At 45.4% G+C, this 17325-nt stretch overlaps 1 protein-coding gene across 1 annotated transcript in view; it reads left to right on the top strand.

The window, feature by feature from the left end:
* Srp72 (signal recognition particle 72) overlaps positions 1–17325 on the top strand; it is a 37330-nt gene that overhangs the window by 12390 nt on the left and 7615 nt on the right. Inside the window, exons 9-14 of the mRNA XM_077687986.1 lie at positions 1123–1180; positions 5763–6029; positions 7634–7771; positions 11026–11121; positions 12549–12730; positions 15704–15882. Of these exons, the coding sequence (XP_077544112.1) occupies positions 1123–1180; positions 5763–6029; positions 7634–7771; positions 11026–11121; positions 12549–12730; positions 15704–15882 (920 nt within the window). The remainder of the gene's footprint in view (positions 1–1122; positions 1181–5762; positions 6030–7633; positions 7772–11025; positions 11122–12548; positions 12731–15703; positions 15883–17325) is intronic.

The raw sequence follows: 17325 nt of genomic DNA, 5'->3' as shown, positions 1-17325 counted from the left end.
TCGCCCAAAGATAGGGTACCTTGGGTATAAAGAGCTGGTTGATAAACCAGCCACGGCTGCTAAGCACAAGGTTGTGGATTCGATTCCCACTGAAAGGTTTGTAGAAAGGGTGAAATCAGAGCAGTTGCCAGGTTCCTGCAGTTGAGACAATCACTAAAAGGCAGTTAACTAAAATGGGATCTGGTCACTCATGTGTAGGCAACTGTATTTTTTAAAGCGAAGCCTTTTTGGTCTCACTGATGGTGGTGTCGTAACCAAAACACACTGCAAGGAACCCAATTTCCCACAATGAGAGGGCACATGATGGTGGTGATAATGATGATGAAACAAGAAGAAAACGCTTTCCGTGGTCGGAATCGAACCTGGGTCCCTCGTGCTGCGAAGCCAACGTTTTTCGATTGTGCCATCATTGCATTTGGGTCGCTCGGCATTTCCCTTGGGTTCGTTGCACGGGCGTTGGCTTTGGACTCTGGATGGGTTGAAGTTGGCTTTGGCAGTTCGGGTTTTGGACAAAGACGGTGGTCTAACGATGACGATGAAGGGGGGCACTCAGCTTTCTTGTGAGGGATTCGTTTTCTGTCATCTGAGTTTGGACGTTGACCCGGAGGCAGTTTGCGCTTTGATCATCGATGCTTGGACTTTGATTACAGCTGCTTTGACTTTGGCACTTCGGCATTTGATTTTCACATGCAAGAAAGTTTCACGTTTCAACCATTGTCGTCGTTAGATGGAGGGGCTTCTGATTTTTTAATTGAACTGACGTTTCTAGCATCTAAGTTAGTTGCACGTTCTTAGGAAACACACTGTTAACCAAGTAAAACTTTTTGTCCTTTTCCATCGGATTTCAAACAGTCCCCATCAGATCCGAAATCTCGGCTGTCAGCAGACTGAGTTGGGGCGCCTCCTTTAGTGGTCAAAAGCTTAAAGCAAGTGGCTCATAGATAGGGTGTATATCTCTCTCTGGTTCGTTGTAAAGAATTTTCAGTTAGTTACGGGAGGATGGCCCGGTTAAATGCTGTGTGGGACTTTTAAAGCATATATTTACATAAACCGCATGAGTTTGGTCATATGGCAACTGCTTGCTAGCCTGCAAACATATATATATTTTTTCCTTCCTTGCAGAGCCTCTGACAATGCCATTTTAGCCGTGGCAGCCAACAACATTGTAACAGTGAACAAGGTAAGAAGGTATGCCTTTATTTAATTTGTCTCGCGTTTTTTTTTTTTGCAAAGAATGAATTGAGCACACTGTGAAGATTTTTTCAGTGAACAGCATCCATGTGAAAGATTTTTGCATTTTAAAAAGTAATTATACAGCTGATTTTCGAGTGCTATGAGGCGTGATTTCTGTTTGGCTTGCAATTTTCAAATTTCGCTTGATTTTTACTCCCGCAAATGCAGAAACTTGTAAAACTTGAAAATTGAGGACTGTTGATTAGAACTGGTTATTTTACAGGAAAGTGCACAAAGACCAAATGCTTTAATGAGGGGCCATGCTCGTGATGCACGTTTGCATCCGATTACTTGATGCGGAAAAACTTCTTACTGGCATGATTGCTTTAATTAAATACTTTGTAGTAAAACTTTGTTACCATTTGCTAAAATGTTATCGGTGCAAACACTGCCCAATGAAACCTGTATCGGAAACATTTTTAGCAGCACCTGCTCGTAAGTAAGCTCGTGAGTTGTCTGTAAGTAGCACTTCATGGAGCTGTGGGAAAAATGTTCCTTCCTTACAGAGGGTCTTTCCTCCCCTTTGCCATAAACATATTCACATGTTCGCCATGCTGGACAGATGTTGAACGGGTACAATTGTGTTTTGACTGCCCATTGATGCTGCATTTGAGTGCTTTGTTTCATGTCCCTGCTATTTTTCATCGCAAAACTATATAAGCAACCTTATTTCTCAAATGAGGGTCAGCTGTGCAACGGTGTCTTTAAAAGGGCCATGAAGACAAAACACAAGTTTGGTTCATTTGAAAGATTGCCTCGTTGGAATAACATTCTTGCCACATTTAATGCGAACTTCGCTCAATAAGCTATCTAATGGGGAAAGCAATACGCCAGCGAGCCACGAGGTAGTTTCTCACACAACAGTTATGACGCATTACAGTCCACTTGAGCGATTGGATGAGGCTGACAAAATTATATGCAATAAAAAAAGGGATTAGAAGCTTGCAAAATGGGCTATAAGCCCTCGAAATTTAGTGCATATTCTTTTTTTTTTAGCAGTAAGAATGCGGATAAACAAGAAGTTTCAAACGAACACATGAACATGTATGTAGCTGCGCCGCATACAGAATGACTGCCAGCCTACACTGCACACAAAAATCATGCAGATGATTTTTGTGCGTGTAGTTCCTTGGGGCCAATGAGCTATGCCTCAAAATTCTAGCTCGCCTGCGACCTTGCTTGGTATGCTCATGCATTAACAACAGTCCATTCCGGGCAGAAGCCTGGTTGCCACCTATGATTTGTCGTATTTTCGGTCCAGAGCAGAGCACTCACATGTACACTCGGTACGCGTGACTTCACACCGGCCAACTGACACAGGCGGCACTGCTGCCACTTACACAGTTTTGTTTGTTGAGTCATACCCAATGTTTCACAAAATAAATGCCATGAACTGTGACAAAACAAGTCACATACAGGTCCTATCAACAGTAAACTGAGCAGAGGCGTTGGGCAAGAGGCATTGGGGCGCCACTTAGGAAGGCCCACCATAACCAGTGGGCATGTTTTGGGGATGCGTTCACACTGCCTCCCTGCCCCGTCAAATGTGTTTAATTGTGGTTCTGCTGGTATGTCGAATGGGTAGTCTTTAAAGGAGCCATGAAGAGAAAATGCAAGTTGGTTTTATTCGAAAGATTTCGTGTTTTATAGTGCCCCCAGCGCTTGTCCGGATACAAACGGTGCTTTATTCACTGAGAAATTAAACAATTTAGGTTAAAATTTCGATTTTCCCGCTCAATCGTGCGTTTTCGTGGTCCCAAGTGACATCACTGGAACCGACCGCTCTGCAGCCTAGAGTACCTTCATTCACGCATCCGCCGTACAGGGTAGAGACACGTAACGCTGGCGCCGCCATGTTCGGTTGCTCGCTCGCCGCCGAAGCAAGTCATTGTGTCAAAACCGCGCTAAAATTATCGCCGCAACGCGGTTTACTGAAGAAGTTTGAATCATATTGTCTGTTTCGCGTTGCTAGGTCTCGTGGGAAACGAAAAGAATAACGCGTTGAGCCCGTTGGCCCAATTGCGGCGGCACGGGACCGTTCAAAGGTTGTCTCCACCCTGTAGCGGTGTTGGTTTGTTCCCGCGTTTCTTTACGTTCCGTAACCTAGATGGCGCCACCATACCGTGGCAAGCGTTTGGTTTGTTTTTGCCCGCATTTAAACCTGGCTTGTTTTTGTTCTGGGAGAAAATATTCGTTCCCTGAAACAGTGCTCGCTCGACAAATGGGGTCACGTAAGACACCGTTGCTTGCGTCAATCGGCCAGTGTCGTCTGAGACAACCCCAAGCCCCATAGTGCTGTGCAGCTAAACCAAAGCATGCTGTGCGCAGTACGAACAGCAGAACGCATCAGTACTTCTATGTTTACATGTGCTTTCGTAACTTCCACTGTTTGTCCCATCATTCCTATTGCTTTGTAAAGAATGTGCCCTAAATTTAAGCGCAAATCGCTCGTTCGTCTAGTTTGTAAGCTCTACCTAATTTGCGTCTGCTTCTGCCAGCCTCCGCCAATCGCAGAGCTTAGCCCATGTGACATCACAGGTTCTGTTGCGGGAAATGAGCTGGTGGGTCGCATGACCATTCCCGTTTTTCCTAATTATGTAGCTTATTTGAGCGAAGTTTACGTTAAAAGTGGTGTCAGTATGATTCTAACGAGACAATCTTTTGAATGAACCAAACTTGTGTTTTTTCTTCATGGCTCCTTTAAAGGGTAGCAGTAGGCTGTACAATTGCGCTGGTTACACCTAGCAACTGTCAGGGGTGACTGAATTCACTGCTGTTGAGTTTGCGGAAGCTACACGTGTGCGAAAATGTGCCAGTTGGTGTTCATTCATCGTGACGGGGCTGACTAGGTCACGATGTCTGCATGCAAGGTACCGGCGCCTCAGCATTTGCCCATTGTGGGCTTGTCATTTTGCGGTCCAGCCTTGCGTACTGAAACTCCAGCTACTTGTTCTCTGCAGCGTGGATCGTTCAGTTGGGCTTAAATCATCGAATTCGCAAGCTCCTGGGTGTGAGCTGTGTGTCTAGAGCAGGGAAATTCATGACCATGGGTGTACTAGAAATTTGTAGTATTTTAGGTGTAGAGTACCTTAGGTCCGCACGATGTCCGTCTGCGTCCGTGCACGTAGCATTTACAATTGAAAAAAATTGCACAGGCACGGGCAGGACTCGAGCCTTTGTCTGGTAGACCAGACAGAGTTAGTGTCAGTTGTCTTACCCATTGGGCTACGACTGTGAGTTAGTACCCGAGAGTCAAACGGCTTACTCCCTCGCCTGTAACGGTGCGGCCGCGGAGTACCTTAGGACCTCCCAATGTCCGTCCGCGTCCATCCGTGCGCACACCACTAACGAGTGAAATTCAAGTGAAATTCGATTTGAGCCGTGAGCTGCAGTTTCATTTAGGGAATAATGAGGGTGCAACTCGCGGCTCAAATCGAATGACGGTCGGGGTGCAAATCGGATGTCACTTGGGGCGCAACTTGGACGTCATTTTGAGTCCCCGTACTCCGCACCCTCACCATCATCCACGGAGTGGAGATGCTGCTATTTTTTAATTTGCAGCAGCCTCAGTTTCGATTCCTGTTTGATTTCAGCATTTAGATGATGCATGTAGAGGATATCATAGTGCAAGTAAAGAAAAAGAAATGGGCTGGCCACATGGTGAGACGGACTGACAACTGGTGGACAATTGGGGCGGGTCTAGAGGAAGGGGAAGGCCAATAACACAATGAAGGGATGAAATAGGGAAATTCAGTGGCCAACACTGGACTCGAGCGACGCAGGACAGGAGTGGTTGGAAGTCAATGGGAGAGGCCTTCGGCCTGCAGTGGGCTTGAGTAGGCTGTTGATGACGATGGTGGAGTCAACGTACTATGTATCTGTTGTTGGTACCTGCCTCTATTACATCATTGCTGACATCATCAAACATTGGTGGAGGGGGTGAATTGGAATTTTGTCTTTATTTGTTGAATTTAGGCATCATTGGCTGTTAGACAAATGCTGAGGGTATTGCAAAACACCAAATTTTTTTAATAAAACAAAGTTCGATTTTGTCGAAGACTCCTTACAGATGACCAAGATTCCTTAGGCCAGCTCTATGACTATTGATTAAGAGCATCAGAAATAATTCTGGAGCACATTTTGTTTGCATTGTGTTTTTTTAGGAAGCAAAAGGATTCCTCTTAGCTTTGAATTAGTCTTAATCGAGTAAATTTAAACAGGAATTGACTGCATTATCTTAGCAGTTTGGGCATCAATACGTATTTCATAGAGAGCAGCCTGAAAAAGACCAGGAAAGCCAGAAATGGGAATAAACAAATAAACATGAGTGAAAAAATTACTTTGGCCATTTGTCGTGCATCATATCCCAGTCACTTATTTCTTTGGTTGACTCACAAGGGGTCTCTGACTCGTGTATGGTTGAGAGCCACCACCATAGAGCGTTGAAGCTTTGAGTGAGTGCGTAAACGGTCCCCTGCCCGTTGTGTGTCTCCTTGCTTATATACGCTGCCTTGCTTGTAACGGTGCAGGATCAAAACGTGTTCGACTCCAAGAAGAAGATCAAGATGGCGATTGCTGATGGGCTCGAGAGCAAGCTGACGTCCCAGCAGCGGCGGGCGATCGCGCTCAACCACTGCCTCCTGATGTACCACACGGGGCAGCTGGAGCACTGCCTCAAGGCTGTCGGCACGCTGGAGAAGAACTTCTCCAATGCCAGCGACGAGGTGGCATTGCTCCGGGCAGCTGCCATGCACTGCAAGGACAAGCAGCTCGACAAGACCGTGCGATTGCTCAAGGTACTCCCCCGCCGCCGCTGCTCATGCCCTCTCTCGTTTCTCTCGCCAGCGAGGGTCTTCAAAGCAGGGCTGATTTTTCTGAGTTGCTTCCTTCCTAGAACTGATGTGGATGTTCGTGGAACTGCTGTTTACATTTTTCTTTTTGAAATGTAAATGTGTTAATTGCAGCTATAATACTGAATGCTAATACTGAATGGGGGTCACCACATGAGATGAAAGTTGCCCCCATACGAAACAAATATCACCAATAAAGCTGAAAGCAGCAGGATAGCTTCTGTATGGTTGTGTAATGCGACAGAAAAGTTCTGCAAACCCTCTTAATTGAGCCTTTTGATTTCTCTACAAGATTACTACTGACACGTACTTGAGATATTGTAAATTTCAGCGTTCAAATCACTAAGTACAGTGTAGACCGCTTCTACGGGTGTGCGAATATCAAATTTTTCGTATACGAATCGAATACGACTATCTAGCTTCGAATATTGAATCGAATATCGAATAATTAAACGGAGACGTGGCTTTCGAAATCAACTGTTTTATTTCTTTGTGGATTTCGATGAAAATTCGCACAGCAACTGGAAATACTTTTTGTGATAACACCATAAAAATATGAAAGTAATATGTGGAAAACTTTTTTATCTATAAAATTTTCTTTCTGTTCACCTTGTACCTAGCTTAAGGCCTATAAAACATGATATAAAACTTGTTCGTAGTACTTGGCATTTCCAAATGAATGGACGAGGACGTGATAGTCTTCTATTTTTTTTATTACAACACAATTTTTTTTAGTTTTCAGTTTTTGAAAACGCGCCCCGCGTCTGCGGCTTGCGGGGCGCGTTTTGCGTTTTTGCGGGGAAAAAACGCTCTGTGCAGTTCACGCTGATGCCGATTAAGCTGTAGACGATTAAGCTTTGACAGAAACAGAAACAGTGCACCAGCCGTGTATGCACGCCACGCAGTTTGTAGGCAAGGGGCTCACTCACAGACTCCGTGGCTGGCTGCATCCGCGGCATTGGGCGGCCCGTGTCGCCATTTGCGTTTTATCGCGTTTTTTTTTTTGTTTTTTTTTGTAATACCGGCTGGGGCACCCCTCTGGTATCCACCCGCTACAAAGGGTCAAGCCACTACATCATCATCATCATCATCATCATGGGACCCCGTTTCGGCGCTTGCGTCTCCCAAAATCTACCTCTACAACTTAAATTTCGTGCCTAGTTCTCCATGACACTTCGTTAAATTGAAATTCCGGCAAACAGGACTTCGTTACACAGAGGGTGAAAATGCATGGTGTGCATACACTTTAAGTAACAAAAAATTCCGTGGTTCGTTACATCGAGGGTTTCGTTACATTGAAGTTCGTTACATCGAGGTTTAACTGTAGTAAATTTGATTAATGATACTTTTTACTTAGAACCTGGTGCATAGTGTGCGTGTTGCTCTTGCAGTAGAGGCTCTTGTGATGAGATCTTTCATGGCCCTACAGCTGGCTAAAGTATTTTAATGCTGTGTTACCAAACTTGCAGGCACGGATTTGATGCCTAGTGAGAACAGCCTTCGAAAGGATCATCTGCCCCTCTTTGCTCTCTTTCTTTGTTTTCCCGTAGGAGCATGCTGATCGCAACCCCAGCAGGTCACTGGCAATATCCCTCACGCTGGCCCAGCTGCTGCTGTCTCAAGGACACCTCAATGATTGCTGCAACGTCTTGAAGTCGCTCGGGAACACAAGCTACAAGCTTGGAGTTGTGCGTACATTTCTTTGACAATCCTGATTTCTGCCTTCTCGCATGGGCGTGCATCCACGTAGGCAGCTGAACTTGGTCTCTGGTTGTCAGCATTTACATAATTTAATTTCATTTTGGCTCGCCCTAGCAGTGTATCAGATCCTGGCAGGGTTGTAGCTTGGGCACGCAGAGTCCCCTTTACCACAGCGTTGCATGTAAAAGACGTGGGGAGAAAATTGATAGGTCCTTTACTGCTGGAATTGACGCAACATAGTATAGTGCCTTACTCTTAGTTTTGTGTTAAATTTAGTTGTTTAACTGAACTTTGGTCTGGGACAAGGAAGGCAATCCTGTGAAATCCTGTGAATAGGGCATCACAACCTACAAAGAACGGAGCATGGCTATAACATTAGTACGAATAATACCCCTGTCAAACGTGCCTATTTAAGTGCACTTCCGCGGAGTGCACTCGGGCTTCCCAAGTGACACTTTGGCTGCGCGCTGCTAAACGACGAAATAAAGTGCCCTTGGCCGTGATGTCAGTGACGATAGCCGGCGTAAATATTACGCAAAATTACTTGAAATCCCCCCTTTTATCACGTGAGGAATATTGTAAACAATTCGTTGTGTTTGAATTGTTTAAAATCGCAATCGGCGCATCGCACAAGACCACAAAAACAGAGTCGGGACGGCGACTGAACACTGGCGCTTTTATCTTCACTGTTATTCACTGCGCAGTGAATGACAGCTGCATTATTGTTCGGGGGAAATTATCTGAAAGCGTTGAATACAACGGAAATAGGCTGAAACACGAACACAATCACAGGGCCACAAGAAACCACCTACGAGAACGCCGCAGAGAACGGCTGCCATGGAGCAAAACACCCATCAGGCGGCGCTGGCACGTTGTTGAGAGAGAGGTTATTTTCTTATTTTTCGTCGCTGCTTCAATTTTTGTAAAAGTAAATGAGCAATATATCTATAATTAACTTTTAACGTTACTTATTATCATCTAAACGCTCGCGGTTTTACGTTAATTTTTCCGATTTTCGGACTTCTGTTCACGAGATTACTCACTCGGCGAGCTGGCCCCGGTAAAGTGTGTTTGGGGACCACACTCAGCTTAAAGTGCGTTCCTTGTAAAGTGTCATTCGCGTTTGCCGTTTAGCTGCTCCCGAATGACATTTTATCCAAGTGCACTCCGTGTAAGTGCACTTAAATAGGCACGTTTGACAGGAGTATAAGTTGATACAGCTCCAGCATTAGCAGGTGCCACTAGTTTCAAGGGGATATATGCTCTCTCTCTCTCTCTCTCTCTCTCTCTCTCTCTCTCTCTCTCTCTCTCTCTCTCTCTCTCTCTCTCTCTCTCTCTCTCTCTCTCTCTCTCTCTCTCTCTCTCTCTCTCTCTCTCTCTCGCACGCATGCACGCACGCACGCACCCCATCTGCGGAGTCTGTGGTAAAGCAAAAGAAAAGAAAACAAGAAAGTGAGGAGTACTGTGGCCAGTCACGCGCACATTGGCCTCGCAAAAAAAGGAGAGGATAGGGGGAAAAAAAGTAAAAAGAACTCGACATCGGAGCCTCTCCGTCGCTCAGCGGGAGCATGTGAGCTCGCATCACTGCCACCGCCACCACAGCTGTCAGCCGTAGAGTCAGAGAGTCAACTCTTTGTGTTGGCCTTGCAAGGAGAGCTAGGTACTTGCCATGTCTAGCAACCCAGGCATTCAGCAAAAGTGTATTGTGCTTTCACAGAAAGCCGATATTTTCGCAGAAGTGAGAGCTGATGAGAACTTCTGATGAGACGTTCGAACAAGTTTGCATGGTCCCGTCGAGTTTGCCCTAAAGGGAGTCTGCTGTATTTAATTTAATTATGATTGGGACTGAGGGACTTGTTTATTTAATACAGAAAAAAAAGAAAGCCAGCGGTCTAGTATACCAAGGAGGATACGGGAAGGTTTGCTAACGTATCGGCCAGGGGATTGACCTTCACCAGACTGGCCCCTTGGCCCCAGGGCCTTGGCCAATACGAAAGGAAGCCTTGTTGTTGGTGTTTCAACATGTGTCTGTCTTTTTCTCATTATGTACTTCCCTCTCTTTTCCTGTTTCCCTTTTTTTTTCGTGGCATGGTTATGCCATGTTCAAAGTTAGGTGCAAGAAGCGCTTGTGGTTTTGAGCAGGCGTGACTGACTTTGAAAGAACTCTTGTGTGTACTGGCTGCAGAGTGCATTGCCAAAATGAGAAGCGGGCACCAATGGGCTGTTAAGACAAAATGCAAGTTCAGTTGATTCAAAAGATTGCCTTGTTAGAATAACACTGATACCACTTTCAATGCAAACTTCATTCAGATAAGGTATATGATGAGGAAAGCAGAGAACAGGCATGCGACTCACCAGCTACTTTCCCACTCTGGAGTTACGATACATTACGGTTTGTTCGTGCGATTGGCCGAGGCCAACAAAGTCGCTTGAAAATAAATGGCGATTCCGTGTTTGCAAAATGAGCTGTTTGCACTTGAAAGTTTAGGCATATCATTTTTATAGCATTAAGCATGGTGGGTTAAACAACAAAAGTGTGGAACAAGCACGTAAACATGTACACTGTTGCACCAGACGGAACTATTGTCAGCTGGCGCTGCAAACCCCGCCGTTTGCCGGGCACATGACTGTGACATGACACCAGCTGACTGGCATAAGTGGTACTGCCACTTATGCCAGTCTCTAACTTTGTGACTCACAGAGACTCTGTGACTGTGTGTGTTGAGTCATACCCAACATTTTACGAAACGATTGCTGTTAACCATAGTGAAATACGTCATGCTCAGGTCCGATCAGAACTTAATGCATCACACGTAAACTGAGTAATTGCTGAGCTCAAGTGTCCCAATCCGTGCATACCGCTCTTGCATATTGCAGAGCGGTATCGCTGTACCATCTAGGAAGGCCAGCGGTAACCAAGTGTATTTTGGCTTGCCTCCTGGCAGCCTTCCAGTTCCTGCTGGTTGCAGCATTCAGAGGCTGCGTAGACTCAGCATACTGGCTCTCCCTTTTGGGTACCTGCCTCTGATGCATCAGTGCTGACGTCATGAAACAAGCTATGCCGTGGGAGAGCTGAAAATTTCGCTTGAATAGTTTATTTTCTTAGCGAATAAAGCATTGTATTCGCTGTTTGAGAAATCTTTGGAAAAACATTCCCGTAAAACACCAAATCTTCTCAATGTAAAATGAAGTCGAATGTTGTCTTCCTGACCTTTTTAAAGCATTTTTTGTTACTTCACAGATTTCTGCATTGGTGACAATTTATAAGAATCTTGAAGATAAGGAGTCTACTGCGGCAGTATTCACGGATTCTATAGCGTGGTACAAGAAAAACAAGGTAAGTGCTGCTGTTATTTTTGCGTTTTTTCAAGGTGTCTTGTTCAGTAAAGATGTGGGCACGCATTTCTGTCTTCACCCATTTCAAAAACACTGGGATGGTGAGCACTACTTTACTATTGAGGCAAAAATGTGATTGGAGATGCTGAAATTCTTCTAGTGGTGCGCAAACATTTGGAACTTGTAATAACAGCCTTTTAAAAAGCAGGCTGCACATGCCAGTTTGTTTATGCTTTGCATTCTGACTTTGGTGAGGCAGTGACAAAAGACACTGAAGCATGGGCAGGTGTATTTTAAGGGACTGAAGTGTCGCATGCATCAGCATGAGGGGCTTGTCGCAGCTGTGTCTCCGACGTGTGGCCAGTGGTGTACTCCAACCATGGTACAAAGTGCTCTGAGCCGTGCAAAGAAGCTGATGGCAGAGCAGGGATAGAGTAGTCTGCACTTTTAAGCAGATGCTCTAAGCCCTCCTAGCCACAAGGCAGCGCCTTGTTTAGGGTTGCGACGTGGGTCCCAAAAATGCTCTCACATACACACTAAGGTGCTGAGGAGCAACTGCTGCCTTGCTAAGCCTACCTGCCATTTTTTGATCCCTTCTGTCTCAAGGCCTTTCTCCTGTCTATTGTCCACGCGCTATCTAGTAGACGCAGTTTTAATTTGTGTTGTGTGGTGCATATGCTATTAAGACAAGATATTTACAGTGGGGGATGAAATTTTATGGGTGTAATTGCAGGGACAAAGTTGATTTCTGCCCTTCTATGCAGCCAATCTCTTCATTTCTGTTCACGAGCGATGCATCGCTACTTAGAGCATTACCCCCCCCCCCCTATTCACCCAGCCACTGCTTGGTTTCTGGGTAGGGAAACAGTACAAAATATTGATATCAAAAACTGCATAATGTGAGCTGCCTTTAGGAGTGCTTTACATAGGTTTTGATGTGTTTAGCCATTGCAAAGTAATTTGCATTACAATACTTGAGGTATTCTGGCACACCCTGATGTGTGTGTGTGTGTGTGTGTGTGTGCGTGTGCACTTGCGTCCGCACACATGCATATGCAGTGCTATCGAACAGCACCAGCTAAACGATTCCCAAGTTTATCCAATTCCAGTTGCTCAGTGACTGGGGCCCTGTGCAGCTGCGCAGGAATTTGAGCTTTCTTCCTGGCCGTGGTGGCTGCTGTATTCCTGGTGGAAGCCAAACACAAATACTACCCATGTGTACAAGGTTTTGCTACACGACACACAATTACTACCCATGTTACGGGGTTTCGCCACATTTCAAGAACCCCATGTGGAATAAATCAGTCTTGAACCCTCTGCAATGGTGTACCTTATAGTCTGCATGTAGCTTTGGTGTGCAGTGTCCCAATTCACTAGGCTTTCTGCGTGCTTTGCATTGGCTGAGTGTGTCCCCTTCGCTGTTGGCAGCCGCGGTCTGCCGAGCTGAGCCTGCTGACCCGGGAGAGTGCCAAGTTCTACCTGGCCAACGGGGAGGTGCAGGAGGCGGCCAGCATGCTGGAGGAGCTGCGCAAGGTGCAGCCCCAGGACCCCAAAGTGCTGGCGCAGCTCATCTCCGCCTACTCGGTGTTTGACCCCAAGAGGGCCAAGCAGTATCCTTTTCTCTGGCTCGTTGGGCAACATCGCGTGGCGGAATGGAAGAAAGTACCCGAGGGGAAAGGTTTTGGTCCATATACATGTCTGCCACGGGGACGAAAGGAAAGTACTTGTAAGAGATACTTTTTGCACCTTATCGTTGTACTCTATGCAAGGCCTGCGTTCGGTGACACCAAGTGTTGCACTGGGGGCACGTTCAGATGGCCATTAAATGCGGGTTGCTGGCAGGAAAAAAAAAAACTGCATTTACAACGCTGGGTGCGCGTTAAAGAACCCGAAATTACTTACCAAATTCAGAGTAGAGCACTGCACGGGTCTGATTTTAGGGCCCCGGGCCTGGCTTGAGCCCGCTTATGAAGCCCAGGCCTGACCTAGGCCCGTAACACCTACCCCAGGCGCGGCCCAGGCCTGGGTGTTCATAAGTGAGCCCATCCTAGTCCTGGTAATTTATTTCTGAGCCTAGGGAGGGCCCATGTGTGCGTGACCAGGCCCAGGATTAGGTGCTGGAAGAAATTTGTTTATTATATGTGGTTGAGTGCCCTTTGTAGCGGGCAAGCAGATGGAGCATTTAGTGCGTACAGTACTCGTGGATTGAAAGGTGAAAATTTAAGGCTAAGTAGTGCACGTACTTTAGCTTCCACCATCTTCAGTTCGCATCACATTGGCATAATAATAGTAGCTTATAGTCTTACATCACAGCCACCATCGCCTTTGTTGACCAGATTTTTGGCAACATCACAGGGTTGTCTCGTGCACAAATTGGTATGCTGAAGTTTTTGATGCCACATTTTAATCCGCGGGTACTGTACGTGCATGGAAATGTTTTACCTGCAGTGGTTATTCAGTGGTGCTGTTTCACTAGCGTGTGAGTTCGATTCCTGGTCACGGCAGCCGCATTTCGGTGGGTGCGACATGTACAACGCACATGTACATAGACATAGGTGCGGAGCTCCAGATTGGTTGAATTAATCTGTTCCCGGCTGTGACGTTCCTTGTAATCGTATTTTTGGTATGTTATATGCCAAAATATAAAATCTTGAAGCAGTACATGAAACATCATTAAAGTGTACAGTGACTATCGGACCTAGCAAAAGACGTTTTTAAAACAATGCGTACAACTAACATCAAGCGCATGGAAGTAAACTCAGAACATTCTTTTTAATGCTCCTTTCTACACTTCACGCCAGAAATATTAATGGCCTAGTCCCATGGCTTCTAGCTTGAGCCCGGCCCAGGCCTGCAGATAAATGCTTCGGCCACCCAGCCCAGGCTTTCAGGTCAGCGCGGGCCCATGCAGTGCTGTAATTCAGAAATCCTCGCATGGGGCGGTGAATAGCAGCACTGCTTACATACATACATACATACATACATACATACTTACATACATACATGTAGTACACAACTCCTTACATAACCCCAGTACCCCATACATAACCTCTGACCAACAATGGCAAGAAGTTTTAAAATTAAGGGCAGAAACCTCGAATGGTGGCTGTCATTGTCTTGGTCTATCGCTGGCTGATGGGTTCCCTGTCTTGTCTACCATGCAGGGAGCTCCAGGACCTTGTTAAGCGCAAGGGTTAAGCTCAGTCAACAGCTGAAAACACCCCTTTATTCCATGTCGTATGGTAGATTCTGAAATCCCCACTAAACTTGATTGGGCCTGAAAAAGGGCCCATACCAAGGTTGATATCGCACTCTTATCGTTTAAAAGACCTGCAGGCTTCTCTCGTTTCTTGACATTGAATTCGTATACATGTCTAACCTAGTGCTTCTATGAACTTGACAAATCCATAGAAACAAGGTAGATATAAGGAGTAAGCATGTCATCCTGACCTCCAACCACAGTAGCCTTCCTGATTCTGTGAATGCAGGTTTCATTCGTTGCCAAGTCTGATCGTGCATCCCTAACACTTCGTAGGTGCTTCACATGCCAGCGGTATGGGAAAGATGACACGTGCTAAATGCTGTGATCGTGACCAGACTACAGGAAATTGTAAAACCAATGATTTCAAATGCTCAAATGCAAATAGCGACAGGCTGCATCAAGCATATTCCCGTACCTTCAACAAGTTCATACCGGAGAAACTTACAATAAACACTGAAGATAATTGATAATAGCCCTTATACAAATGCGTGGAAGAGGTTTGCAGCCTTTGTGTGCAAGGTGTGTTGACGCTGCTCACCAGGGGGTAAAACAGGGTCAGGTCTTGGTGGCGTCGAAGTGTGAGGCCCTGCAACCGCTTTCACACACCCCATGCCGTTGCAGCCATTGCACGACAAGCACGATCAGCACTCTCAGGGTTGCACAGCCTAAGGAACCTGTTCTCTCATCTACTCTTTTTCTGTTTGTTGTCCTTTCTTGGGTCATAGCTGATAAACCCATTGCTAGAATTTAATGCCTGATAACTTGCCTCATTGACATAGGGTTTTTACACCTTATATCTTAAGTCGTGTGACATCGAAACACCGGTACCTTTTTGCTTAAGTGTTGTCATTGTCATGCCTTATAACCCGGTGCCCTTTATTGTCATTTTAATTTCTCATTATGGCTATCTTTACACTTGACATTAAAAACCCTCCACACCCATTTACTAACCATATTTATGTACTTTACATTTATGCCGTTTTATTGTTATGCACAAACGTAACGTTAAAAGACCATGCGACAGAGTCTTGGTGCTCTTTGGCCTTAGACACCCTTGCACCTTTAAACCACGCAGACCACTACTAAATTCGGAGCCCTCAAAGGCCCCCTAGCTTAGCGCGCTTTGTAGCTTGGATGTAGCTCAGACTGAATAATTAAGTGTTGTTTTGATGTTCTCAACTGTAGCATGCAGTCATTTCCTGAGGACGCATGCAACAATAACTCGCGTTTCCTAAATTTATAGCTTCAAACAAGGCAGTTCTTAGTACAATAAGTTGTGAGTCAACTGTGGCGGGCATTTTCTTTAAGTAACTGCACTCAGAGTGAGCGCCGATCTTCCACCAGCTGAAGAGATCACCCGCCAAGTAGACGTCGATGCGCTTGAAACTATGTCTTGGACCATGGGTGCGCGTTATGTGAAAAAAGCCGTCAAGTCTGATGCTTCTCCCATCACGCGTGGCCAAGATATCGTCAAGAAGAAGAACAAGAAGAAGAAGAAGGGTGAGTGGGCGTTTTGGGTGGTAGCTGTGGCCTTTGCCCCCGCCCCATGAGAGAGAGAGGTGCGCCAGATATCAGGGATGCAAGTTGAGATTACAGTAAACCTTGCCACCGAGGGGCCTAATATAATGATGATCGTTGGGTTTTATTGGCGCAAGGCCGACTATGGGCAAAGAGCGCCAAAAAGAAGTTACTGAATTGTGATGAGACCGTAAATACTAGAACATGTGACTAAAACTAAAAGTGATGCAAAACAAAAGACAATGGAGACGGCTGGTGTATAGGGCCAGGATGATTACACGTGATATGACAAGAGCTGCAGAAAGTTCACCTCAGCTAAAAACTTAAAAACACGCTGACTAGAAAACATTGGTTCGTCGGCTAAAAAATATGATGGGTGCAAAGGAATGTGTCGTCTGCATAATTTAGGGAAATGTTTTTGTCGTGTTGTGTCAAGTGCTCTGCATGTGATTAGTATGTGGACTACGGATAGGCCCTTTCCACACCTGCTACACGTGGGTCCCTAAGTTCCAGTGAGCAGGTGGGAGTGCGTCGCATGTGTGTGGCCTATCCGCAGCCAGGGGCCTAATATAGATGTAGTAGTTACATGTGTTGTGGCTCAACAAGTTTTACTTCAAAATTATTTAGTTTCATGTTTGGTTGTGCACAGTAAGAAATTGTTGGAAAATCTTGAAAAGGAAATGCTAAAGAAATGTTCATTGCATTCACACCAATGAAGTGGTGTTGATCATTGGCTATCGAGAATCGTTTAATGAGAATAAAAGATAAATCTAGTCATTTTTGAGATTGGTGGACATTTTGACAGAAAGTTGACATAGAATGTATATTGAAGGAGCCATTGTTTGGAGTCAGCTGTTTGAGGTATGATTTGATTGATTGATTGTAGGGTTTGAGGTGTGCTGTAGTGGAGGGCTCCGGATTAATTTCGACCGCCTGGGGATCTTTAACGTACGCCGAAATCTCGAACACACGGGCATTTTTGCTTTTCGCCTCCATCAGAATGTTTAAAGTATGGATTTTGCAGTTAATGTTAAAATTGTGAAATTGAGACTTGGCTCTTTCGAAACTACTGACTCCATCATGTGGTCATTAAGAGAGAGAGTGCACGCATGCATGAGTTCCAAGTTTTTCAAAGGCACGTGTAAGAGTTTTGATGCTGTCATGTGGCTTGAGGTGTACACTGCTGAAGATTACTATACTGCTGCTCCAAAGTGCTGTAACCGGGAGTGCACCTCACACTCTTTGTTGCAGTATTGGGTGAATAGCTGCGAATTCAGTGGTAAACTTTGGCAATGCATTGTTCAAGCTACTTTTCACTGGCTTTGTTGAGGAGCTTTTTCTTCTCTGTACTTCGTACACCCTACACCGTGAAAAATGCATTGCTGTAAGTAAACATTAATTCTTAATAACCACTGACTGAGGTGA

The sequence above is a fragment of the Haemaphysalis longicornis genome, unplaced genomic scaffold (assembly GCF_048455015.1).
Source record: "Haemaphysalis longicornis isolate Haplotype H1 unplaced genomic scaffold, Haemaphysalis longicornis Haplotype H1 scaffold_1, whole genome shotgun sequence".
Classification (NCBI taxonomy): Eukaryota; Metazoa; Arthropoda; class Arachnida; order Ixodida; family Ixodidae; genus Haemaphysalis; species Haemaphysalis longicornis.
This window is presented reverse-complemented; position numbering and strand designations above follow the sequence as displayed.